This window comes from Heteronotia binoei, chromosome 15 (assembly GCF_032191835.1).
Source record: "Heteronotia binoei isolate CCM8104 ecotype False Entrance Well chromosome 15, APGP_CSIRO_Hbin_v1, whole genome shotgun sequence".
NCBI classification, from domain to species: Eukaryota; Metazoa; Chordata; class Lepidosauria; order Squamata; family Gekkonidae; genus Heteronotia; species Heteronotia binoei.
In genome coordinates, this window is record NC_083237.1 from 24,913,216 (window position 1) to 24,940,680 (window position 27,465).

General features: G+C 44.0%; 2 protein-coding genes across 2 annotated transcripts; both read left to right on the forward strand.

Annotated features, from left to right (window-relative positions):
• Positions 1-1,996: 1,996 nt before the first annotated feature.
• Positions 1,997-22,174, forward strand: FAM83E (family with sequence similarity 83 member E). Its single transcript, XM_060255834.1, has 5 exons — positions 1,997-2,574; positions 3,280-3,447; positions 4,658-4,782; positions 15,443-16,052; positions 21,876-22,174. The coding sequence occupies exons 1-5, from the start codon at positions 2,116-2,118 to the stop codon at positions 22,113-22,115; spliced, it is 1,602 nt and encodes a 533-aa protein (XP_060111817.1). The 5' UTR covers positions 1,997-2,115; the 3' UTR covers positions 22,116-22,174.
• LOC132584049 (sperm acrosome membrane-associated protein 4-like) lies at positions 10,611-11,045 on the forward strand. The gene has a single exon (XM_060255835.1). The coding sequence runs from the start codon at positions 10,641-10,643 to the stop codon at positions 11,016-11,018; it is 378 nt and encodes a 125-aa protein (XP_060111818.1). The 5' UTR covers positions 10,611-10,640; the 3' UTR covers positions 11,019-11,045.
• Positions 22,175-27,465: the final 5,291 nt, after the last annotated feature.

The window sequence follows — 27,465 nt, forward strand, 5'->3', positions numbered from 1 at the left end:
GAGCACTTGTCTTTGTTGCTTGCTCCAGAATAGAATCTCAGGTTGATTAACCAAGGGGATTTTGTTTTCTGTCATGGCTCAGCTTCAGGGTATCTGTTCCAGTTGTTGATTGGATCAAAACTGTAGGAATTTCCATTCTGCAGGTATCTTTTTGATCCAAAAGACATCCATGTTTGTTTATTTCTTAAGTGTTCAGGCGGGGGAGGAAAAGTAGCACAATATCTTGTTGTTACCTGCCCTATGCCTATTAATGGGGGAAAGTGGGTTAGAAATTGAAATAAATAAATAAATAATGTGATTTTTTTACTCCAGGTTCTCTCTCTACAAAAGTGAAAGGAATAGCATGTGACAATATTGTGATGGGCTTCCTTGAAATCAGCCTGCTCTCTGGTCCATTTGTTTCTTTATTTGAAAGTTTCCCATAAATGGGGGGGAGGGCGAGGGAACTATATTGATGCTCTCCAGTTACCTGTTCACTGAAAAAAGCAAATATCTTCAAATTGTATCCTATTCCTGATTGTCTGAGGAAAAGTTCTGGTCTCTGAAAAACTCCCTTTTCACGGTTGTTGATTGGTCTTAGGGAAGTCATGGAATGGAAATCTTCACTTTGATGAAATGTTTCTTCTCATGAGAAGCCATTACCCACAAGTTTGGAAAAGCGCCCAAAAGTGAGGAACAGAGATTGGTTTTCTGGATGGACTATTGGATAAAATGTTTTGGCCTGGTGGATGTGTGTACAGTTGTTGACCGAAGCTGGAAAAAGAGGAGAGAAAGGCTGGTGAAAAATATTGTTGTGGCCTCGACATTGTTGTGTTTGCTGCTATAGAACCAGGAAAACTTTCTTAACACCAACTACCCCACATCTTTCTTCTTAAACCCAGTACTCTGCCCAACTTCTTTTGATTTTAGCCTTCTAAAGCAATCCAGAAATTCTTCCCCTAATATAGCCCTCTCTAATCCCATTTCTCATAAAAGATTCCAGAGGCCAGTCATATGTCTGAGGAGATATATGCTCTAGTGAATTTGCATAAAGAAGGAAAGCTCCAAACAGAAGACTATGGCAATCAACTGGAAGGGTATTCCACAACACTTCCTGGTTAAGTTTTATAGTTTGATAAGGTTAATGTAAGAGTTACAGGCAGTCAGGCTCTGTGCCCATTAACTTTAGCATTGGTACAGCTAAGAAAATCTACTATTTCAAGCACAACATATCTTTCAATTTATCTTTCAAGCAGACAGGATACAAGTAATATTATGTGATGTACCTGAGTATAGATTTTGTGCGTAGGATCAGAACAGTGGTTTTTAAAATCAAACTAGTGCATAGATTATGGGATGACTCACTAGTTCTGATTGAAGAATGAGATTTGGAGTCACTAAGGTCTCTTTCAGCACAGAAAGGTGGAAACAAGCCAACTGTATGCTTCTTGTAATCTTGATTTAGGATTTGAGAACAGACTATAACCACAAACAGAGACAGAGATGTCTTTATTGGGAAGAGGCCATGCACTGAATCCCATCTATGTATTAGAAACCGATCAAAAGCTTCAGTGTGCCATAAAAGGATGTACTTTTGGAAGAGGCTCTGAGGAGGCTGATGAAGCTCTGAGCTTATCTGAATAAAGCAAGGATTATACTTAAAGTCAAGTAGCAAGCTAACTGATAACTGTGCCACATCTTTGGGAGTTCCGGGTTGAGAAATACCTGGAGGTTTTGGGGGCGGAGCCTGAGGAGTTATCATGTCATAGGATCTACCTTCCAAAATGGCCATTTTCTCCAGGTGAACTGATTTCCGTCACCTGGACATCAGTTGTAGTAGTGGGAAATCTCTAGCCACCACCTGAAGGTTGGCAACCCTTACTTGGAACTGAAGTACAAAGATAGGAAAGGAAGATAGTAAAGATAGTAAAGCACTTGTTTTCACCAGTCTACATACAATTTATCTAAAGTTCTGAGGTTTAAGGGTCCAAAAGGGTGCTGCGAGCAGGGCAGAATTCCTTCTGTGAATCCACTTATTATGGCTGGCTGCAAAACAAAGGGGTGGGAAATGCCTGCCACAGTTACAGAAGTGTAGTTGTGGGTTCACTGGAATTCTATGCCCAAATCTCAAAGGCCATGGCTGGCTCCCAGGTCCACTGCCTGGAGAGTGAAGAACCTTATGCTAAAGTAACTGAATCACATCCTGAATTTTATTACTGTGAGGGTCAGAGGTTGGCCCTCGAAGCCCTGCTCACTAAAGGAAAAGATGCATTTAAAGAATGCCTCTCCCAGGAAAAACTGCGTGCCTTCCTGTCAGATGGAGAGCAACAAGAATTGATAGAGGCCGCAACTATTGAAGACTCACAGGCTCCGCCATCAGGTGGAGCAGGGAAGCACAACCATGGGGACGAAGGATGGAGTCTCAGCTATTGGCCTGGACAATCCGACGAGCCCACCCCAGACCTGGAGCTGGGGTGGCCGGATGAAGGAGCTTGGAAAGGGATCACCCGGGCCGAGGTCTACACCCATCCACCAGGAGAGGGAGCGCCACACATCAAGGAGGTGGTGCGCAGATGTCTCCAGCAAGCCAACAAGGTATGAAGGCGGGTTTGTATAGATTAAAAAAGCAAACCAGAATATTCCTAGCCCTCATGAGTAGGAACTAAAGATAGAGATTTAATGAATGGGCCAAGATGTATGCATCCCCAACATTAGAACATTTCTGGATAATTTCCAACAAAACTCTCTTTCAAATTGCCCCTCCTCCAGGAGATATTTTCATTCTAATAAGGGAGTAGACTGGCGATTTGGGGTATTTTTGATAATTATTTATTATACAGGTTGAGCAGGTATGATAGTGGTGCAGAAACAAGACCAATCCAGATCCCAAAATGCTGCTTTCTAGCTCTTCTGCCCACTCTCAGTCTGGGCAGGCCAATTTCAGCCTAATGCAGCTTGTATTCCAGATGTGTGGAACAGTAAGTTTCCCATTCAGGTGGTACTCTCTCTCCCCCCACCACCCTCCAATCCATGAAAAGATGACACAGCTCAGGGGAGGGCCAGTTTGCTTGCTTGCCCAGAAAGCTGCTAAAAAGGTCAGTGAACCAAAGCCAAACAAATTTGCTCAGTCAGTATACAAGATGCAAATCGGGTAAATGTGTGCACAAGTTCACTGGGTTTGCATAATTCCCCTGGCTGGCTATGGCTGTTCTGTTTACTGATTTTTAGTTCATGTTAAGAGCATTATTCCAAATATTTTGTCTACATCATTCCACACAAACCAATCCATGTATTCTCCAGGTAATTGCCATAGTCATGGATGTTTTCACGGACCCTGACATCCTTTCGGATCTGTACGATGCTGCAGTCAGGCGCCGAGTCCCAGTTTACGTCATACTCAGCAGACAGCATCTTGACTCCTTCCTCGTCATGGCTGAGAAAATGTGCCTTAATGTCCGCCACACGGAGGTGATTTGGGAGGATTTCCATTTCTCAGCAGATGCCCCTGCACTGGAGGCAGCTGTATCTCAGTCCTGGGTGAATTCAGTTGACTCTTATCTGGGTGGTTTCCACATGGGGATGAGTTTAGGTGGTTTCCCCATTACTGCTGTGAAGTGGCAACAGGGCTTCCACATGGCAGGTTTCCCTGCCCTAGTCTCTTGGGAGCAGCCACCTTCCTCCCCCCCACCCGCCCCGGGCCATGGCTCAGTGCTTCAATTCCCAGGCATCTCCAGTTAAAACAATTTGGCAGTAGGTGATGTGAAAAACCTCTGCCTAAGACCCTGGAAAACTGCTGCCAGTCTGAATAGACAATACTGACCTCAATGGACCAAGAGTCTGATTCAGTATAAGGCAGCTTCATGTCTGTTTCCAGACTACTGGGGCTTTTCCAGTTTCTTTAAATCAGCAGTTGAATATTTTTATGCAGCTATAATGTTAGAATAATGTTATGTCTCAAGTTCTCTGAATTCCCAGCTTTCATTTTTAAAAAAATGCAGAAATATTTGTTGTGGAAATATGCCTTTCCCTTTATACAGACCTTTAAAAAAAACAATTTGCAGAGTGTGCAGCAGAAGAGAAACTCATATAATAAATGCAGAGTAGTTCAAGATCAGCCCTGAACTAGATGGCTCAGGCTACCCTGCTCTCGTCAGGTCTTGGAAGCTAAACAGCGTCAGCCCTGATTAGGATTTGGACGAGACCCCCAAGGATGTCCAGGATTGCGATGCAGAGGCAGGCAATGACAAACTACCTGTTTGTTTCTTGCCTTGAAAACCCTACAAAGTGCCACATGTTGGCTGTGACATCTTCCACCACCAATTCAACATTATATGATGATCCCACAACAAAAATAGTTCAACCCAGTAGTTTTCCATCTTTTTAACATGTGAGATCTGTTACCAAACTTTATCTTTTGGAACCTACCACTGCAGAACTGTAAGGTGGGACTAAGGTCATGCTCAGTGGGTATAACAATGACTGTGGCCCCCTGTGCTGCCTCATAATTGGTTGCCTATGGCACAAGTAGGGAAAATACATTTATCTTAAGACACAGTCTTTCCTCTGGGCAAACAGGATCAGTTCTTCACCCAGGTAGTTACAGGGTGACCCTTTTGCACATAACATGCAGGAGAAAATGTGATATTGCCTGTTTCTGCATCCTTCATCCCTTTTCTAGAAGCTGAGAGTTCGAGTCATCCATGGTTGCACCTTCCAAAGCAGACACCAGAAGCAGGTCACAGGGTCACTAAAGGAGAAATTTGTACTGGCTGATGGAGAAGTAGCAATCACTGGCAGCTACAGGTAAGGACAGCTCTCACCTGCTCTAGTTCATACAACAGGCATAGAGCAAGGGCTGGCTTCAAGATCAGGCATTTGCCAGGGCCTTGCCAAGTTACCAGCTGGTCAAAAGACAAGAACAACCTGGCCTGAACAACCTTTGATCTGCATAAACCAGCTGGTGATGCTGACCTGTTGCCGGGCTAATGGCTGTTAAAGGCACAGGGCTAAAAAGCCACTTCCAAAGTCGGCATTCCTACCCAATGATGCCACTGTTCTCACTGTGTGTACACAGAGATCAGAGCTAGAAGGGAACATTCTTGGTTGAAGGTACCCAATAGGTAAGTCTTGTTCAACGCCCGCTAGAATTGGCATGGAGAGAGCTGCATCCCCCTATTTTCCTCCTGGCATAACTTTATCTCATTCCATTCCTGGTCTGCCTGCCCTCATTCTATAATTACAAGCAGATAAACTGTTACCAGAGGCAACGTAGCATCATATAGCCTGATCTCTTCAGATCTCAGAAGCTAAGCAGAGTCAGTAACTTGAAAGGGAAACCACCAAGGAAGGCTCTGCAGAGGAAGGCAAAGGCAAACCACCTCTACTTCTTACTTGCCTTGAAAGCCCCTCGCTGGGGTTGCCATAAGTCAGTTGTGACTTGCTGGCACTTAAATGTATATAACCGCTTTGGGTATAGGCAGAGTCTCTGTCCCTTAAAGAAGTTGTGTGATAGGAATGCGACAAGTGTCACTTCTTAAGGGATTCTTATAGGCCAATTTCAATTACCAATATGGATTATCGAATATTTGCAAAGGTTATGGCAATGAGACTTAAAAAATGTATAGCACAATTGATAGGGAAAGAGCAATTTGGGTTTATGCCTCAAAAGTATTTAGTAGAGGCAGTTAGGAAGGTGATGGGTATGGTTTATTTAGCTAAAAATAAGGATTTGCCGCTTACGCTTTTGGCGTTGGATATTTATAAGGCCTTTGATTCTGTGGATTGGACATACATGAAGATCATATTTCAAAAGTATAGGATTGGGGAGAAATTTCAAAATATGATTGAGGCAATATATTCTAAATCTAAGGCGTTGATAGGAGTTGGTGGATCAGTAGAGGGTTATGTTCAGGTAATGAGTGGTACGAAGCAGGGATGCCCTTTATCCCCTATGTTATTTATTTTAGCATTGGAACCGTTAGTGAATAAATTAAAAAAGGACAAAAGAATTATAGGCTTTGAAGTTCCAGGGAAAGGGAAAATAGATGGGAATCTCTTAACAATGTATGCAGATGACATGATGGTGACAATTAAGGATGTGGAGCCCGCAGTGGCACCTTTAAAAAAGATACTACAGGAATTTGAGGAAGTGTCAGGGTTAAAAGTGAATTTTTCAAAATCTTCGATGATGTGTGTTAATGTAAAACCAGGGTTACAATTAGCAGCTTCAAAAATTTTGGGTATTCCCATAGCAAATAAAATGGTGAAATATTTAGGGGTTAATATTCCTAGGAATATTAAAAAAATATTTGAGTATAATTATAAAAGAATCTGGAGTGGAATTCAAGTTAAAATGAGAGACTGGAGGAAGAGGAAAGAGTCAATTAGTACAAGGAATGCTATGGTTAAAATGTTTCTAGTTCCTAGGTTGACTTATTTATTTTATGTATTGCCTTGGCATATACCAGAATACGTACTGAAGAGATGGCAAGGAGATATAGATAGATTTGTTTTTGCATCAAAGAAACCAAGGACAGCTAATAGGTATAGATATTATGGTATTAAAGATGGGGGATGGGGGATGTCATGGGTGCTGGGGACCCTTCAGAGGAAGTTGAGTCTGATGAGGAAACTGTGCCCCTGCCACCTGCACCAGTGCCCCTGCCTCCTGCTGGAGAAGATCCCAGCCCCCCTGCCTCGCCCTCTCGGGTGGCTCGTGTGCGTGACCGCCTCCGGCAGGACCTCAGGGATCGGAGGAGGGCGGCACGCTCACAAGCAAGACGCTCCCTGAGCCCTGAGTTCTGAGAGGATTCTGGCCCTTCTAAGAGCAAGGATGCTTGAGTGGTAACAGGATCCTGGCTGCCTCCCTGAGCCAGCAATTAGCCCAAACGGGCAACAGCCAGCAGAGGGCTATATAGCTGTGGGCTTTGGGAGGAAGCTTTGTGGAAGCAACTAGTCATCTCCCTGACATTCTAGCATCCACTCCGGCTTGACTTTGGTTCCTGACTCCCTGACTTTGGCTTTGGACTTCTGGACTCCCTGACCTCGGCTTCTGGACCTCAGACCTGCGATACTTCTACAGTGATTCGGATTTGGCGCCTCGGACCCTCCTGCTTACTGGCTACAGACCTCGGACTGCCTCTGGACTTTGCCTGACCCGGCCCCAGCCGTGACAGGGGATTCCCAATATAATTTACTATTATGATGCATATCAATTAAGGCACTTAATGATTTGGTTGGAGGGAGAATTAGGAGAAGAGCTGAACGGGATAGAAAAGGAAAATTTAGAGGTAGTAGGAGGTAAGGAAAGTTTATTTGAGAGAACGAAAAGGAGGAAGAAGATAGGTGATAAATTATCAACCTTTATGGGGCCCAGTAGGGTATGGGAGAAGTGGAAAAAAGAACTCGCTCCGGAGATATCATCTATTACTAAAATGTGGTATTATGATAAATTTGCTCCATTAAGGGGATCTCTGTCAAAGGAAGTAGGAGATAAACTGAAGAGGATTACGATTCGAGAATTGAAAGAGGTTTGGGGTACTGATGGGGTGAAGAAAGAGGAGTATAATATTTTGAATAATATTAATTGGTTGTTAAAAAGTCAAATCTCCTCATTGCTGAAGGAGGAAGAACTTAAAAATATTGGTAAAAGAATTAATACTCCCTTTGAAAACTTGGTGAAAGAGTATAGCGAAGATAAGTCAAAAATAGTTTCAAAATTGTATAAGATTTTATTAGGTACAGGGAAATCCCCGAGAGAATTTTTGAAGGAACATTGGGAAACAGATATTGGAGATAAAATTTTAAATGAAGATTGGGAGAGGATGTTTAGATTACCTCCCTTTGTTACAACATCTAGGTTAGTGCAGGAGCAGGGATTGAAGATGATACAGAAATGGTATTATACACCCATTAAGATGTATTATATTTCTAAATCAGGGAGTAAAAATTGTTGGAGGAAATGTGGAGAAATTGGAACTTTCAGTCACATGTGGTGGGATTGTCCCTTAGTGAAAAAATTCTGGTTGCAGGTTGGCATAGAGATGACAAAGATTATGGGATGGAAAATAAGTATATCTAAAGCAATGGCAATTATTAATTTGGATGGTGTGGGATTAAGATCAAAAGAGGATAGTAAATGGATTAATTTGATGTTAGTAGCAGCAAGACAAGTGATAGCAAGGAATTGGAAAGAAGCTGAGGAATTGACAATTAATCACTGGAGGGATAAAATGAATTATATAATTATTTTGGAGTATTTAACGATGAAGATACGAAGAATGAACGGATTAAAGGTTAGGGAACAGGAGGAGGGGTGGTTTAGGAAGATGGTGAGATATTTGGAAAAGTTTAAACAATTTAAGACGATTGGTTGGTTAATAAGAAAATGAATGGATAAGATGTTTAAATAGAGTGATGGAGTTGTATTTGGATGAAATGTTAATAGTTATAAATTTATGGAATATTATAATGTATCTATGGCCTGGGACTCTCACAGAGGTGGATTGGTGTTGGAATATATAACAATAAAATTAAAAAAAAAAAAAAAAGATCTCAGAAGCTAAGCAGAGTCAGTAACTTGAAAGGGAAACCACCAAGGAAGGCTCTGCAGAGGAAGGCAAAGGCAAACCACCTCTACTTCTCACTTGCCTTGAAAGCCCCTCGCTGGGGTTGCCATAAGTCAGTTGTGACTTGCTGGCACTTAAATGTATATAACCGCTTTGGGTATAGGCAGAGTCTCTGTCCCTTAAAGAAGTTGTGTGATAGGAATGCGACAAGTGTCACTTCTTATAGCATCATGGCGACAAATACTACATCTGTTCTACACATCATGCAGGTATTCAACAAAAGGAGACTCTGTCCATTATAAAAAGGCAGCAAGCTGCCTTATATGCAACTGAATTCCTGTGTTTGTACTGTAGCAAATCCCCACACTAGACAGCAGTTTTAGAGTAAGAAAGAGCTGCCTCCGTCCTCTTTTTTCCAGCCTCATCCATTCCTTTTTAATGGATTTTTTGCTTTACTGAATGCTGGGACTCCTGTTTCTTTCAATGAAATTGGAAATAAGGCCTTTCCTGGTCAGTTTTGGCTGTCGGCAAGGGAAGCATTCATGGATCTGGATAAGGATGGTGCCAACATTCCTGGATTTTGGCAGTGCAGTTAGGATTTTATGAGCCAATAGTTATACTACAACTGGGAAGATCTGGGTTCAGATCCCCACATTATCATGAAGCTCATTAAGTGATCTTGAGTCAATCTTTATCTCTGAGTCTAACCAAACTCTCAGGATTGCTGTAAATATAAAAGAGTGGGGGGCATATATGCTGCTCAGCACTCTGTGGGTAGCATAAAAATAAATAAAATTTCACAAGATTCCTTGTTAATCAAATTCAAGAGGTATTAACATCCATAACTAGTTTACAGAGAATGTAACAACCAAACTGTAAATACAGCCTGTATTACTGGTTTACTTCCTAGTTCTTCTGCTTTGCTTGAAACCATAAGTACTGTTTCTCTTTCTCTAAAACTCAAGCTTTTATTTAATTTTCCTCAGAATCTACTGGCCCTAGTATCTCACCCCAACCACAAGACTCTAAAAATCTATTTCTCTATATGACATCACTACATTGGCTGCTTTCATTCCTTCTGTGACATCGGCAATGTGATGTCAAGGACCTCTAGATACTTAAGCTGGAAGTCCTCGATGGAATCCACCAATGAACTTTTGGCATTCATTGTGATGACATTGCTCAAGCCAAAGCAAATTCCATTGGGCTGTCACTAGAGGATCACTGTATCCCTGGAGTGCGAGAGAGTTGCAATACGGAAGGTTGCTCATCAGGACAACACACTTTCTTCTGAAACCATTGGGACAAAAGAGCCCAAATCCAGGAGTTTGGAGCAGGTTTTGGAACACTGTGTATTAAATCAACCAAATTTTATCCCTCCCATCTGTAGATATTGGAGCTAAAGGAACCCAGTTCATTTTGGCCTTCTGGATAGTCCATGTAGGTCAAGCAACTGTTTTCTTCTGAAATTGATCCACAACTAGTTCGGAAGATATTTGAGCTGTACATCCAACAGCTAGATCCCAGGTTTCTAGAACTGGAAGGTCTACAGATGGCACCATAATTTGCTTCTGGAAAAGCTACTCTTTGGGAAGCACAGATTAAGTGGACGTTCTGGCTCACTTCTAGCATCAAGCATCCTCAGTCCTGTTGAAGTTCCTATAGATCTTGAGGAAAGTTAATTACTTATAGGAAAGATCATTCTGTGACTAAGGAAACCCATTAAATTGCCACAAACAAGCTCTGCAAACAGAGTAAGGGTACTATAAATCCTTGGTTACAACCGTTCTTTGGAGAACCAAGAAGCTTGGATCTGAAAGAAATCTGTGGCCACCAGTTGAAAACCATTTCTCTGTAATAAGGAACCCAAGAAGATCCACTGCGTAAAGATCTGGATTTGAAAAGCAAACCTAATCATTTGTTTTTAAAGTCGCAGAACCTACAATATAAGCAAATACATAGAAGCTTCGTGGAAGTCACATATAGACAAAATCAGTGGGGAGAGGGGGTTTAAGATTGTCACAACCCCCTAAATTTCCACACTGCCTGAGACTCAAGGACTAAACCAGGCTTCGTTCCAACTTATCTTGAGCGATGAAACATCCTGTCTTCATCAGCATCATCTGCCTTCTGACCGCTGCGTTGCCCCCCATCTTGTCTAAGGAATGCTACTTCTGCGATATCACTGACTCAACAAAGTGTCCCAGCACCAAAATGGTTTGTGGAGATGATGAAGATTGTTTTGAGGGCCAAGGAGCTGCCATGGGTGTGTCAATGATCAAAAACAAAGGTTGCACTCGTGCCATCTACTGCGGCAAGGAGCAACCCATTTCCTACATGGGGGTCACCTACAGTCTGGTCACCAACTGTTGTAAAGGAGACATGTGCAATGCAGCTCAGGGCTTGACAGCCCCCTCCCTCTTCCTCCAGCTTCTCTCCACCAGCGTGCTCCTGCTGGGGGGTCTTCTCTGAACCTCAAGCAATAAAAGCCTAACCTAGTTTTTTAAAAAGTCAAAATCCTTGTGTCTATGGTGTGATGGTATGCTCCAGAAACAGCTGTCCCTAGGCACCAAGCAAAGAACAGTTGCGAGTCTTGGCTCTTGTGTATGAATTATTAACAAAAATGTCTGCAACACTTTTTAAGATCCACCCCCCCCCTCCCAAAAAAAGAAAATTCCTCAGGAGTTCTAATTCATAAAATGGTTCATCCAGAACATGTAGATCCCATGTTTACAGCTGGGCCTCAGTGTCCATTAAGACATCACAGTTTGTTCCCTACGGCAGCTACAGCAGATTGCTGTGTGGAACAATGCCACCTCTGCTGTCTCCCAAGTTCGGGCACAATTTCTCCTCAGTGCTTTTTGAGGCAATGATTCATACAGTCCCCAGTCATTCCAAATCTTTGCCTCCCAGCGTTTTCTCTCCACGGGTCTCTCCTCCATCCTCCCAGCTGCGTATTTATTCCTCTCCGGGCTCAGAGCTGGTCTTTGTGCCTCTTGGCATGATGTCTGAATTTGGTGAGGGTCTGATTGAATTTTATGTAATACACTGGGTGAGGAAGGTCCCCTACTTCTCAAAAACCATGAGACTCTGGAGAAGAAAGAGGGCTCAGGAGATATATTGATGTGAATCTGTTAATCATTCTGCTGGTAGATGGTAGGGAAACTATGAGGTTGAGGGTCACATCAGACCTCTGACAAATCTTGGAGAAGGTTTTTTTTTTCTCTCAGCTGGATGAGCACAGAAACATTTGATTCTTTAACAGGACTTGGCACTTGAGACAAATAAACAATTAACCTAAATCAAACTCCCCTCCCACAAATAGTCTTCTAATTGAATGTATTTAAAGGAAATCGTCTGCACCTTGACAGCACTTCCCACTGCCAGAAAAGAAATCGTAACCGAGCAAAAGGATTCTACTTAGCCTGCACAGTCATTCAAACCAGTATTGACATGTTCATTGATTTCATTAATCATATTTCCCTCTACAAGCATAAGAATGTCCTCCCAGGAACAAAATTTCCTTCCAGTCCTACATAAAATATGTCAGAACAACGCTTAGATACTTTAAAAGGCAAAATAAGTGTAAAAATATTACTAGAGCAACCATCATCATTACACAACCAACATAATTGGCAGTTTAGTTTTTTAAAAAGTCAAAATCCTTGTGTCTATGGTGTGATGGTATGCTCCAGAAACAGCTGTCCCTAGGCACCAAGCAAAGAACAGTTGCGAGTCTTGGCTCTCATGTATGAATTATTAACAAAAATGTCTGCAACACTTTTTAAGATCCATCCCCCCTCCCCCAAAAAAGAAAATTCCTCAGGAGTTCTAATTCATAAAATGGTTCATCCAGAACATGTAGATCCCATGTTTACAGCTGGGCCTCAGTGTCCATTAAGACATCACACCCTCCTGAGGTCCTTCTCCTATACAAATCCCACCCTCCCCAGGCTTCACCACCCCCCCCCCGACCAGATTCTCTAGGCACTTCCCCGCCCAGAACTGGCAACCCTAGGCATGCTGTGTTCCAGGGGGAGGGACCACCTGCAGAAGGCGCATTTCCATGTCTAACTTCAAGATGGCTGCTGACTTTGAATTTTTCTGTCTTGTTTCACCCCCACACACCTTGTTTTGTACTGAGCATCCAGCCTGATGAAGATTTCTGAGCTACTGTGAAAGCTCGTTCAATGCAATTTGGTTAGCTCTCATAAAAAAGTATTACACAGCTGCTGTTGCCTGGCAGCCTTTTATAAAAGGCACCGCTGGAGGGGGAGGTTGAGAGGGGAGAAACAACAGGCAGGGTGGGTGGGGAGGGGGCTTAAGGTCCCCCCCACCCCCAAATGTCTCAGTGGCTTTTCTTCAGGGTTTTGCATTAGAAACGCCACAGGTGTGTGTGTGTGTGGGAATTGTGAGAGTGGAAATAATTAAGCCCTGTCTGTCTGCCACAACTCCATCACCTCCTCCTTGGCTTTTCCTCTTTAAAAGCAGGTATCAGATCTCAGGGCCAAACTACGTCTTTAGGTTTTGAAAGAGCTGGTTCCTGGTTCCTTGGTACCAACTCAGGCTCTGTAATTTCTAGTTTTATTATGAAGCTGCTTTGAGAACCTTAATGGCCTGACAGCAGAAGACAAAAATGTTCAAAATAAATACTTTTAAAATAAAAAAAAACTCCTGCTACTTGGCTTGTTTCTTGAGAAATTTCCCTTATTTTATAGAGAAAATCCCTCTTCCATTCCTTCTTTAAAAAATAGGCAGATGCCAAGGAAAACTTCCCTCGATCTATAGCTAGTCTGTACTAAAAAAAACACCCAGCTGGCTGCATTTTCAATTGCATCCAATCTATACAGCTACTTCAAAAGGAAAAGCGAACCAGAATTTGAAGCAGATTTTTAAAAACACAGTACAAGAAAACACCCTTTACAGAAATACTGAGAATAGGTGGAAGGGCTCAAGTTACAGGATTCAAGAGAGGTGCAAAGTCCCTGTTGCAGAGATAAGTTAACAATGGGATGGATAAACAATTGCCAGGAATGGTTGATTTAGTTAATCCTCTTTCTTCACCTGCCTTCTTGCTAGATATCTCATTTAATTTTCAGCGTTGGGTACCATACATCATTATTAAATTTGTGCCCAGCCCTTTCCCATGAGTGGGCTCATGCAGCAGAGCCTGTGTGATGTAATGCCTCCAGTGCTAGGACTGGATGTGGGAAACCCACATGAAGTTCCCCATTCAGCTGACAGCCAGGTGACTTTGAGAAGTCTCCATCTCTCCATTGAGCCCACCTACCCCGGAGGGGTCTTGAGAGGTTCAAATGAAAAACCTCAGGTACAGCTTAGCTCCTACGTATCCCACGGACAAATGGAGGGATCCGTATCTTAGGCCAAGGCTAGTGAAGCAACTCATCACATGATCACCTGTTCTTGGAATCTGCTACTTCAGACAACTGCGGGGGGGGGGGGCAGAGTTGCAACTACATATTTGAAGAATTCCTTATTGGGGTAGAATCCCACATTTAGAAAAATAGCATGTCAGGAAGAATGATAATTTATATTTCTCCCCAATGTCTAGTTTCTTATGTGCTTGGATGTCTTGGGATTATGAGATTTGTGGTGATATTTATTTATATCTTTACTTTTCTCCCCAGTGGGGACCCAAAGCAGCTTATATCTTTACTGCTTTCTGTTTTATCCTTAGAACAAACCTGGGAAATATGTTGGGTTGAGTATGTATGGGAAGGACAGGGACCTCAAAAGGACACAATGCCTCAGAGTCCACCCTCCAAAACATCCATTTTCTCCAAGGGAACTGATCTCTGTAGTCTGGAGATGAGCTGTAATTCCAGGAGATCCCCAGGTCCCACCTGAAGGCTGGCATCCCTATGTAATTGGTTCAAGGCCACCCAGGAATGGTGGGACGGTGAAGATTTGAATCTGGAACTCACAGACCCTAGTCCAATGGTGTTGAGTGAGATCCAGAAATATTTTGACATTGCAGAATTTTAGCCCAAAAGAATTGTCATGGGCAGTTCTAACATCTCCTGATCCCATCATAAATGTGTTCACTTGAAGAGACATTATTTATCAATTTTATTTTCACATTGCCTCTTCTCCAGGGGCTTTAGGATATCATAGCTGGTCCTTCCCCTTTTATCCTCTCAACAATCCTATGAGGTAGGTTAAGCTAAAAGAATAGTGCCTGGTCCACGTCTGCTTCATGGATGAGTGGGATCTGAACATGGAATGACTGTTGCCTCATAGTAGGTGGCTATAAACAAATGTAGACGTCTGTTAAATTCTGTCAGGCAACAATTGCTATTTCCTCAGTCCCTCACATTTCCAGGTGGTTACATGGGACATGTTAAAATAATTACTGTGCAAGGGCCCTCCTGTGAGGAATGTAAAGTCTGCTGTGCTCTCAAACAGCCTTGTTCCCTTCCATTCCCCAAATGGTTTGTTATTTTCCTGGCAGAATAGAGGAATGAGCCACTGCCTGTCAAATCAGTTACATCTATACTGCAAATGGGACATGGGGGGGCAGTCATTACCTCTCTCCCAGGGACTTTGGGAACTATAATTTGGGGGGCCAGGGAGGAAATTCTCAGCACCCTAAATTCTAATGCCCAGAATTCTTTAGGACGAGCCATAACAGTTCAACTAGTATAAATCTGATAATGTAGATTACATACACTCGTCCCAGGGAAGATGAAAGGTTTGCAATATCCCTGGTGCACAGGGTTCATATTTTTCAGAATCTTTTGACAGTCCACTTTCACTTCTTGGGTTTGCTTTTTAGAAAAACAAGTTCCAGGCTTAGGCAAAAAGATTACCTTGGTTTTTAAAAGTCCCAGAAACCAAAGATCCATAGTTAAAGTTCTCTTCTCTCTTCTCAACAGTTTCACATGGACAGATGCTCGTCTGAACCGCCACCTGGTCACTCGGCTTACAGGGGAGGTGACAGAAGCATTTGACCGTGAATTTCGGACCTTGTATGCTGCTTCTTGTCCCTTGCCAGGGCTGGAGGTATCTCCTAGACCCCAAGTTGCTCATGTCCCTCTGCCTACCACTAATGGGCCAGAAGTGGCTCCATACATCAGTATCCTGGATGGGGTACATCTGTCCTCCAACCGCATTGCAGAGAGGCGCTCTGTGGCACCGCATCCTGTGGCCAAGAGCCGGGCTGGTGAATGGGAGCTGGTATTGGCCTCACCTGCGACTGCAGAGGACCCTGTGTTACCCACTCCAGTGCCTGAGGTCTCGTTGCGAAACCGTTTAGGAGCGTGGCGTGGTATGGACTTGTCTGGGAGAGCCCCGCAGGGATCCCAAGAATGGCACAGTGCTCTCAGTGATATTTTCCGTAATGTACAACGGACCCGGCTCTCAGTAGCCAAGACCACAGGTGCTCGTGCTAGTAAGTCACTGTGGGACCTCAGCCGCTTCAGCCAACTCTCCGGGTCCAGCACAGGATTTGGGCATAATGGGATAGACTCCGCTGAAGAAGCAAAGGTAAGCAGCCTTTTCAACCCTCTGAGCCACAGTTCATTGGGATATTCCCCCGTGTCCAGGTTCCCAGTACCCTCTGCTCTAATCTACAAGACTTCCCTCCCTCAAAGACTTGAGACCATGGCACACCAGGACCAGGGTGACCGGGGTTTAAATTCCTGCTCATCTCTGAAGCTCAGTAAACCTTAGGTGTACCTCACAGGCTTGTTGTGGAAGAGGGGCAAGAATAAAATGTACAAAGCACCAAGATCTGTGGAGGAAGAGTAACATAAAACGGATCATTTAAAAGCCTAGAGTCATCCAAATGTCAAATTTAAGGGATTAGGGATGATCAGGGATTAAGAAAAGTAGGTTATTATACCCCACTTTTCTTTTACCTCAAGGAGTTTCAAAGCAGCTTACAAGCACCTTCCTTTCCTCTCCCAACAGACACCTTGTGAGGCAGATGCAGCTGAGAGAGTTCTGAGGAAATTGTGAGTGGCCCAAGGTTTGAGTCTAGGGGCACCTTTAAGACCAATAAAGTTTAATTCTGAGTATAAGCTTCAGCGTTGATCCTAAAGGTGACATCTGGACTCAAACTTTCTTCTCTGTTTAACGGGATGCCTTTTAATCCACACAGCCAATCAGATCTTCAATGGCCGCTCAGGAACCTTGCTGAGCAAAAGCCCCATCTAGCTCTGCCCACTTTCCAGTAATATTTGGTGGGTTCTTGGAAAGATGTTGGCATGCACAGAGGGTGCCATGATAGAAATCCCTGCTCTAAACATAAACAGAGTGCTTTTATTTTATTGCTGAATAATGGCAAACCATCCTCATTTCGGATCGGAGGTTACTTTCGGGTTAAGTTCCAGGCAAACTGAATAATTTTAAAAATTATATAAATACTATTTCCAGCCCACACTGTAAACCCATCAACTCAGGTTCCTTACCTGAAAAGAGTCTTTGCCTTCCACTCTTCATGCCTTCCTTCTCAGGGGATGTTATTTCTTTGACATACCACAGGCAGTGCCATCTGCACCTGTTTATTGGGTGAGGTTCTTCTTTAGAGCTCTACCATCTAGTTGTGTTTCTGTAGGGTCGCCTATCTTGCCTTCTCCACACAGTTCCACTATGGTTGGACAGGCTTGGCAAAAGACATCGCTCATACAACCTGGGCATTTGAAACAGGCAGGCACACTTATCCCCACGTAGGTGCCCCAATCTGCCATCTCAAATGGTAAACTGGCATGCCTACTCAAAATCTGAAGAAGGGAGCTTTGACTCTCAAAAGTTTATGCTCCCAAATCTTGTTGGTCTCTAGGGTGCTACCAGACTTTATTCGAGCTAGTCAAAAGAAGATGGCTTGAGTAAATGCCCCTGCTCTGCATTTTGAGCAGCCAAGTGATGTTTATCTCCTCCCAAAAGGGCCCCAGGTCACCACACTGAAAAACCAGGCCAGATAGGAATTCCTGGAGATTTGAGGGAGTGGAGCCTATGGAGGGAGGAATTTGGGAAGGGATTTTACCTACAGTGGCCAACGGTAGCTCTCCAGATGTTTTTTGCCTACAACTCCCATCAGCCCCAGCCATCGGCCATGTTGGCTGGGGCTGATGGGAGTTGTAGGCAAAAAACATCTGGAGAGCTACCGTTGGCCACCCCTGTACTGCACCACCTGAAGCTGCCATGTTCTCCAGGGGAACTGATCTCTGTCATCTGGAAATTATTTATAATTGAGAGCTCCAAGCCCCCCCCGGGGGTTGGCAGCCATAAGGCCAGAACACTTCCAAACCAACAGATCAAGAAAGCCCCAGAACCAACTGAGGAGGAATCTAAAACAAATGAAAGGCTTAAACCCACTTCAGCCAGCTTTTCTTCTAGAGAACTCAGGCTCCTCTTCTGTGGCAGACCTCTGCTACCTTCTTCCTTCCATGACTTTTACTACTTTTTACTGATCAGTGGCTTTCAGGTTCCTTTTACCGTTCATCTACAGAGGTAACTGTGGATGAGCATCAGGAAAAAGCTTTGTGTATGACTGGAGATCCCCACTCTAAGCATAAACAGTTGACCCCTCCCAGAGAATCGGTGGATGAGTGGGTTGGTTTTTTTTTAATAACTCTACCCCACTTGCTGATTCTCGACAACACTCCCTTCCCACCAGCTTTTCCCTTTGCTGTGTTTTGATACTGGAAACAAGCTAGGCCAGGAAGAAAAGCTGTTGTGGGGGAGAATCAGTGGACAGAAGGACTACCCTCCCTGATCCACAGAATTGTTCTCCCGCCCATCCCATCCACACAGTTGTTATCTGGCGGACACATTTTTGCCAAAGTAACAATGTCTAGTTCTGCACTTACCATTTTCACTCAGAACTGCCATACAGAAATCCTCCCCTGGAATTATATTCAGCATAGGCAAAAAGTAACATAATGATTTCCAGAGAGAAATCTGATTCTTTTCTTCCCTACCCCCCAATATTTCTTTTCATAAAGACAAACTTATTCCTTTTTCAACAAATACTTCTTGCTTTGCAGTTTAAACTCTGGCTCCCCTGGGAATTGAAATTCCTCTATTAGTTTAGGTTTCCATAGGAACCAAAATTTCAATATTTTTCTAATCCTGGTTTGAGAAGTGGTCAAATTTTGCTTTTCTATAAACATGGGCTGTCTTTTTTTTTCTTTCCCTGTCCTGTAAATTCTGGTCATGGAGACCCAAACAGTATTTTCTTCATGAATTCCAGTTGCTTTAGAAGGGGAAAAAACCCCTCTATAAATTCCAGATGTTGTAGGAAACAGCACTGAGCTTTCCCTTCCACATATTCCAGCTGCTACAAAGACCAAATTCCTATCTGTGCCAGCTTTGAGACCTCAGAAGTTGTGGGAACAAAAATATTCATTTTTTCCATAAGGTCCAGTGATTACAAGAACCAACTTTTTTGTTTTGTTTCCCCATCATCCTCAATTACAGTAAGAATGAAGCTTTGGTCTAAATTCAAAGAGCAAACTAGGCTTGGAAATTGTAAAATATTGTTCACTTTAATTCCCTAAAACTATTTTCATGTAGGCGGAGCTTCCCTGAGGTTACACTTTACTACACACACCATTTATTTAATTCTTACATTGATATCTTAATTTCTAAACTACAGGTTTATGGAGTAGCAAAAGAGATTATCGCTTCCCCAAGGCTATCATGTAAGCCTACAACTGAGATGAAACAGAAAAATCCTTGGCATTTATATAAAGCTTTCAGTCATTAAAACCAGTACCTATACCATGGATGGGGATGCTGTGGTAAATCTCTGTGCATGAGACTTCTTTGCTCTCCCACCCATCCCTTCCTGTTGAAACCTGATGTGATCCCCAGAATGCTGCTCCTGGGAACAAGGGACCCACAAGAACAACACGAAAGGGACAGAGATCCGCAGTGGGAGATCACTGGAAAATTTCCCTTAGTGGAAATTTACTCTGTGATCCCACCTATTATCCTAATCTTGACAACAACCCTGTAAAGTAAGCCAGTTTTATTATCATATTGTAGTTGGGGTGAGAAAAAAACAGCTTGTAAGGCTAACTAGTGTACAACTGCCAAGCCTCAGATAGGTCCTGGTCAGGAGGCATCCCAGAATTACAACTGATCTGCTAATGATAGAAATTTGACAAAACCCTGCAGAAAATGGCTTGATGGCACTATACCCTGCTGAGGTCCCTCCTCTCCCCAAATCCTGCTTTCCCCAGTCTCTGCCACGAAATCTCCAGGAATTTCCCAACCAAGTTGGGAGCTCATCTTACCACAAGATTTGAGCCAGGGTCTAATTCTGTCTCTACATCATAAAAAGGTAAAGGTAATCCCCTCATACTAGCTCTCATTTTCAACTCTGGACCTCAAGCGTCGGGTTTTTGATGGACTGGCTGCCTTCAGAAGTTGCACAACAGGTAGAAAATAACAAGGCAAAAGATGAGGCTTCCCCCACCCCCGTATTATACATCTTAGACCGTTAAAATTGTGGCAGCCTTACTGATGAATTTCACGTGCACGTGGACCGCAACACCATTGTTTCAACTATCTGCTGGCCACAGGAAGTAGCTGGTTGTGGCCAGAGCAGGCCCAACCAAGAGTCAAGGTAGAGAGGCTGCATCAGGTGCTAGATTTGGATATCAACTAAAGTTTGGAGAGCAAAAGGCCCAGGATTTGAGCCACAGGGCTCAACCCACTGGAAATTTCTCCTCCTCAAGCTTGGCTGAAATGGTGCTGCACGAAAGCAGGGCTAGCAGCATGCTAGAGTATACCTCATAATCATTAGTGGGTGGGGGAAAGGATTGCGGGTTGGATTTTACACCTCAGGTACAAAAATGTCTTGGGCCAGGCCTGCCAGGGGTAGTAGGTCAGCCTTCAGGTCTGGAAGCCCACTGTCAGAGGGCAACTGGATGGCGTTGCCGCTGACAACGGCTGCAGGTCCCAGCAACAGGCCATGAAGGGAAAGGGGCAGAGAGGCACCACAGTTAGAACACAACCAAGCAGGAGTTTCCTAACAAACTGGGCCATCAGAACCCTCATTCCTTTCCCTTCTCCGGCTCCCACCTTGGGCTAACAGGTGTAAACCATCCCCTTAGGTCAATATTGATAAAGGTTACACCCACATTGGGCAGGGAGAACTCGGGTAGTAACAGGGTAGTCACAACTAAGACAGCTTCCCTTCCTTATCTTCTGGAATTGCTCCATTTCCCCCCTCCTTTAGCAGCTGTGTGACAGGCAGTTATTCAACGGACAGAGCTTTTCCTCACTGCTCCTCTGAGGCAGCTCTTAAAGGCACAGAAGCCCTGCCAGGAAGAAGAGAAAGAGGACAGCTGGGCCTGCTCAGGGGCTGTTCCTCTAATCCCGTTCTTTGAATTTCACATTCCTTTGCTCTTCCCTGCGTTCACAAGCCTGCTGCTCCCTTTCTTTTCAACCACTAATTTACTCTCTTCCCCTGAGTCTATTGTGCCTAGTCGTGCCTGTAGAGAATCGAGAAATGCAGAGTCCATAAACGTTAGAACTTGGCTTCAAACACAGAAGCTCAGAGCCAGTGCTTGACTTCTAAAGAGGAAGTAACTGGGTAAAAGAACTCCTGAAAGCTAAATATGCTGATCTCAAAGCTCTGCCCCCTTTATATCCAGCTCCGTAAACGTACACAATGGTGCAAAATGCACTTTGCACATGCTTTGAGCCTTCATATATCCTGGTTCAGAGTTCCAAAGTAGGGTTTAGAGAAGGCAGCCCTGGGCTCAGGAACTGCTACAGGCCAAGGAGAATCTACACTTCCAGTTTACTTTTAAAAACAAGCTCCATGTGGTTGCTTCTGCTCCAGTTTAGAAATAAAGGCAGGATTGATGGAACTCACTTACCCTAACCCTCTCTCTTCCTTCATCCTATTGCTCTTTCAAAACCTCTTAAGTATAAGCCTGCAACTTTTCATCCTTTTTCTCAGTTCCAGCTAGGGTAGCCAACCTCCAGCTGGGGCCAGGAGATCTCCAACTATTATAATTTATCTCCAGGCTATAGAGATCAGTTCCCCTGAGAAAATGGCTGCTTTGGAGGGTGGACTCTATGGTATTGTGCCCTGCTAAAGTCCCTTCCTTCCCCAAACTCCACCCGTTCCAGGCTCCACTCCCAAAATCTCTAGGTGTTTCCCCACCCAAAGCTGGCAACCCTAGTCCCAGCTGGTCTCAACAATGACCAGAGACAATTGTTTGATTTTTGGAGGAGGGGAATTTTTAAAAAGCAATTTCAAGTTTCTGAGCTGATTCAACATGCCATAGTTGTATGAATATGTAATACACAAATGATGCCACATCTGTATTTTTTACCTTCCCACAGAAATGGGGTTACCAGGACACACCAGCGAGGGAGCTGATGAAACAGCGGGTGGTTGGCCACACTCCAGATGAGCCGTGGATGCCTGTGTACCTGGCACATGGACGTGTGGCACCTTCCCCTGGCTACCCAGGCCTAGGAAGACTGCAAGGACAGCTATATCGTACAACTGCCCATCCAGGTATACCCCGGGTTTGGGGGCACTCAGGAAAGCCCCCCCATGGGCACCAGCTCCGGTTCTGAAATCCTTCCATCTGTCTTGAAGCAGAAAATCTATTGGGAGACTAACTTGGAATACAAACTGTAATAATAATGGCTTATGGAAATGAGAAGAAATTAAAGATACACAATGTCTGGAAGAATTATTAACTTGGTGTTCCTGATCTACAATGAGATATGCCAGGAGGTGTTTGCTGCCCCAAGAACTGGGCTAACAACTGAAGAATGGTATTTGTTACTACTTGATACTGGGGAGAAAACCTTTTCTAAAGTGATTCAGTTAAGCAGCAGGTAAGAGAAGTAAGGGAAGCTGAACAACTTCCCTCTAGTGCAGCTACACTGAAGTGTGACTGGTTTATACTTGGATGAACTGGAAACAAGCTGTAAGCATGGAAACTTGCACTTTCTGGGTACAACTGCTGTGGCACCACTGAGAATCTGTATATGGATCATACTGGCAGAAAAAAATGGGAGGTTTTCATCCCCCTCCCCCCCCCCCAATAATTATTTGCAAAAACTGGGGCTATTGGCGCAGAACTGATGCTGTGAGTTTACAAAAAATTACTGTAGGTCAGGGATATACCAAAAACCAGGGATGGGCACAGACTGGAAAAATGCGGTTCTTTAACTGGTTTATGGCCCCACAAACTCTGTTGAAAGGGACCACAGACCCTTTAAATGGGGTCTGCTGAAAGCCCAAAAAACAGCTAAATGGCCAAGAGACACTCCCTGCTGCTCAGCTGTTTTGGCTTTCCTGTGCAGTCCCTTTAAAGGGACTAAAAGCAAGCCCAAAAAAATGAGTGGCAAGGAGGCACTCCGTGCCATGCAGGTGTTTTTGCAGCTTTCATAGGGAACAGATATCAGGAGTTTAAAGGGACTCAGAGTCCCTTTAAACCCCTGCTTTCTGCTCTATCCACAAACCACCATGAACTGCTTTAAAAGTTTATGATAAATTCTGCTTCATGGTTCGGTTTGTGCCCATCCCTACGTAGAGATCGAGAAGAGAACTTGCTCCAAAACAGGAGAAATGAATGCTCCATTACATCATCATGGAATACAGGATTAGGCCATGAAGATTTAAAGAAGAAACTGGAAACAATATCATATGAATATTTGTGGTTTTTTTAATTCAAACTACAAAAGGGGAGAGAAAAATCTAGACAACTAGTCAAAAGCAAATCTATCAGTAACTATTACTTTGGGGGTGAAGCTTCCCTCTGTGGAATCTCCCCCAAGGACTGCAGGAGGACGATCAGAATCTGGACCTGAAGAAACAATATTCTGGGCTCAAGTAGGCAACATCCATTATTTCTACAAGGCAGCCGAGCAGCAAAGGATGACTACGGGATTCTCAAAGTCTCGTCTCCAAGCAATTGCTTGCACTGCAGGGGAATCTCATTTCCTCAGCAATCAAAACAATTTTTGTCTCTGGAAAAAGAAAACACAACAGCATCTCCACCCCACAGTTGCTGCACCCATTGCAATGATTTCAGCAGCCTGTCAAAATTGCAAACTCTTGTGGCTATCTTGAGGGGTGAGACTAGTGCCAACTAGGATGTTACCAATAATGAAAAATACCCCTTCCCCTCCCTGGCCTTTATTTTTGAGATAGCCACAGAACTCAGGGAAGAAGCCCAAAGCCACATACTAAAACTGACCCTTCAGAACGACACAAAGACATGTTACAGTTACATAGGCTTCTCCAGTTGAAGTCCCCTACTTTGTTGAACCAAACACTTGGCATGCTCCGGTACTGGGGAATCTATTCCCAAGTTCATTTTAATCCTCTCCTCCATTAGCTATTAACATCAGGGCTGAAGTATTACGTTATTATTAACACAGAAGATTTTGCCATATGGTGGAAAGCTTTTCTGGAGGGAAAAGACGAGGAAGTTGCGCCCTCTAGAGGCTGGATTCCCCAAGGTACCGTTTCCAGTAGCAACTTCATTTGCAAGAATATTTGAACCAAGAAAGTGCAAGAGACACAAAACTTAGCTTCCTTTTTGGAGGGCTTTGCTTGGAGCTGAGCCAACAGTTAGATCAAGCCCCCTTGAAGCCAGAACCTATTTTCTGTTACAGCAACAAGACTCTGAAAAATCTTAAAGCAGTCATCTTTGGGCGCAGTCACTTCTCACACGTTCGGAGAAGCTCAGCTTGTTTTGCTAACAAGCTGAAAGACAGCAGAAAAGACAGACGTTTAAGAGACCAGAGAACCAAGGATTCAAGGACACAAAGCTGACATTCCAGATCAGACCACTGACCCACCTAGCCCAGTGTTAAAGGTCCTGAATACAAACATGAACATATGGAGCCGCCTTATACTGAATAAGACCATCGGTCCGTCAAGGTCAGTATTGTCTATTCAGACTGGCAGCAGCTCTTCAGGGTCTCAAGCTGAGGATTTGCTCATCACCTATGACCTGACCCTTACTAGAGATGCTGGGGATTGAACCTGGGACCTTCTGCATGCCAAGCAGATGCTCTGCCAGTGAGCCACGGCCCCTCCCTTAACTTGCATGTTACATAACCCTTGTATTCTGCCTTATCCTCTATAACTGTGTGACTGTCCTTAGTACTGCATTTGGCCTCCTGTTTACAAATCCTTAATATTGACTGAACACCCTTATTCCTGTTTTGTCTGCAACTAAATATTAACCAGTTGATGGTGCCATCATCATAAAACTAACCTCTAATTATCAGTGGTTTAGAGGGCAATTAGAGACTTTGCTATGGAGTGTAATCAGTTTACCACCTTTCACACATTTTATAGCCTTTCGTCTTTACTAAATTGTAAACCGACACAACTTAGCCCTGACCTGGACAGCCCGGTCTCATCAGATCTTGGAAGCTAAGCAGGGCTGTCCCTTGCAAGTACTTGAAAGGGATACCTCCAAGGAATACTAGGGCCGGGACACAGAGGTAGGCAATACAAGCCACCTCTCTGAAAAACATCCTAGCACTGCTAGGGGTCACTAGAAGTCACCATGACTTCCAGGCATGCAAACACACACGGACACACACAAATGCATTTTAAAAAATAAAAGAAAATTGACACCACTTTACCTGCCAAGTCTTACTTTTTGCCACTCAAATCATCATCTTCTATTTCAGTCCTGCTCCCTAAAAAAAAAAAAATTAACTGGAGATGCCAGGGATAGAACCAAGGACCTTGCACATCTAGCTGATCTGTCAGTTAAGCCTGAACGTCCAGGCTGGCTCCAGCCATGAAGCAGATTGGGAAGGCCACCTCAGCAATAGCTTGTGTTGCCATTAAAGAGTAGGAAACTGCAGTTATTTGAATGTACATTCCTGCTGTGATGATGTGCTTGTGTTTTGGGAAGGGACTGGGCTGGCCTTAGGCTGTCTGGCACCCTAGGCAAGCCTAACTTCTGGCGTTTCCCGCCCCCCCCCCCCCCACTCCACATTGATAACATCACTGAGTCATGTGGGGGACACCCAATTCAGCACCCCCAGAAGCATGTACTCTATTACTGACCTTATGGGGGTGCCAACTTCAGGTTGGGAAATTCTTAGGAGATTTGGGGGTGAAACCTGGGAAGGGCAGAATATGGGAAGGTAAGGGACATCAATGGGGTATAATGGCATTGAGTCCACCCTCCAAAGCAGCCATTTTCTCCAGGGGGATTGATCTCTATTGTCTGGAGATCAGTTATAATGCTGGGAGATCTCCAGGACCCTATATGATCTATGATCCCTTTTGAGACCTTCAAGGGTTGGAGGGCTGTTACTTTCTCAACATAAGAGAGCCAGTTTATGCATTACATAGAAGAGGCAGACAAACTGAAGCCGTAGAACTGTGGACCATACAACTTTAGGCTGAAGGAAGGCTAATGTTGTAGATATATTTGCTTCCTCTGGATGGGCCATTGGCCTGATCCAACATGGCTTCTCTTATGTTCTTATGTTAAATACAGGTACTTAATTAATCAGGGAGAGAACACTGTGCTCAAACTTTCTCCCTGAGGTGCTAGTTTTCTACAGGGAAAAGTATATTAAGATATGACCCATTTCCCCTATTGCAGTCTGCAGTGGTACAGTTCAACTCTAATAAATCACCCCAAAAGACTCTCTTCCAACAGGGCCAGCCCCAAAAATACTGGCAGCAAAGCTGGAGGGTGTAAAGGTATCCCTTCCCAGGGCTATCCTTGCCACTAAGTAAACTAGGTGCTTGCCTAGGGTGCCAGTCTTCTGTGACTCAGTGATGTTATCAGTGCAGGGGGGGAGCCCCCAGAAGTTAGCCTTGCCTAGGGTGCCCTGGCCCTTCCCAAAACACAAGCACATCATCACAGCAGGAATGTACATTCAAATAACTGCAGTTTCCTACTCTTTAATGGCAACACAAGTGATTGTTGAGGTGGCCTTCCCAATCTGCTTCATGGCTGGAGCCAGCCTGGACATTCAGGCTGAGAGATCAGCTGGATAAATCATTGGAAGATCTGTGTTGGAATCTTCCCAGCATTTTAAAAGGGCAAATAGCAGATGGGCAGAGCACTGATTCAGATCTGGGATGAAGCATAAGGGGAAAGAAGAAGAGAAGAGATTGGATTTATACCCCACCCTTCACTTGGAGTCTCAGAGCAGCTTACAATCTCCCTTCCCTTCCCCTCCCTGTGAGGTAGGTGGGGCTGAGAAAGCTCTTGACAGAAACTGCTCTTGAGAGAACAGCTCTGCAAGAGTTATAACTGACCCAAGATAACACCAGAGCTGCAGGTGGAGGTTCGCCCAGAAAAGAGTCAGCGCACTTAACTACTACACCAAACTGGCTCTCAGAAGGCTTATCCTTTCCCTTTCATCTTTGCACAGTTTCACCCAGGAAAACCACCCCTAGGCTGATAGCCCTGACAGAAGATAAAAGAAGACAGGGAAAGATGTCACCCAGGGCTAATAGGCTAGGGAGGATTTTTTTATTCAGAAAACAAGGGGAGAGTTAAACCCCCTGTTCTCCACCCCCCACCCAGAATTAAGGTGCTGTATGGCTACTATGTCCATTTAAAAACCACTGGCAAGATCTGCTCGTGACTCTCTTAGCACTGTGTTGGCTGGGCCGCAAGAGAAGCTTAGGTGCAATAGTCTTTCTCAGAAGTATAGTTCTGCACACAAAAAAAGTGGCATTTTCTCTGAAGGGGAGGAGCTTGAGGGAGCTAGCAATATACATTGGGAAGAAAAATTCAAGGGGTGTTTTCAAGAAATGGCCATAAGCCCACAAAGTCATAAAGTGGGCCATGTGTATACCACACAGTTTTAAATTCTCCAAAACTGCAGATAAATGTAAATTTGCTTAATTTGCATAATATTTATACATGGCATAATGTATTTTGCTTCTGCTAATCAATGTGTGAGGCGTATATGCAAT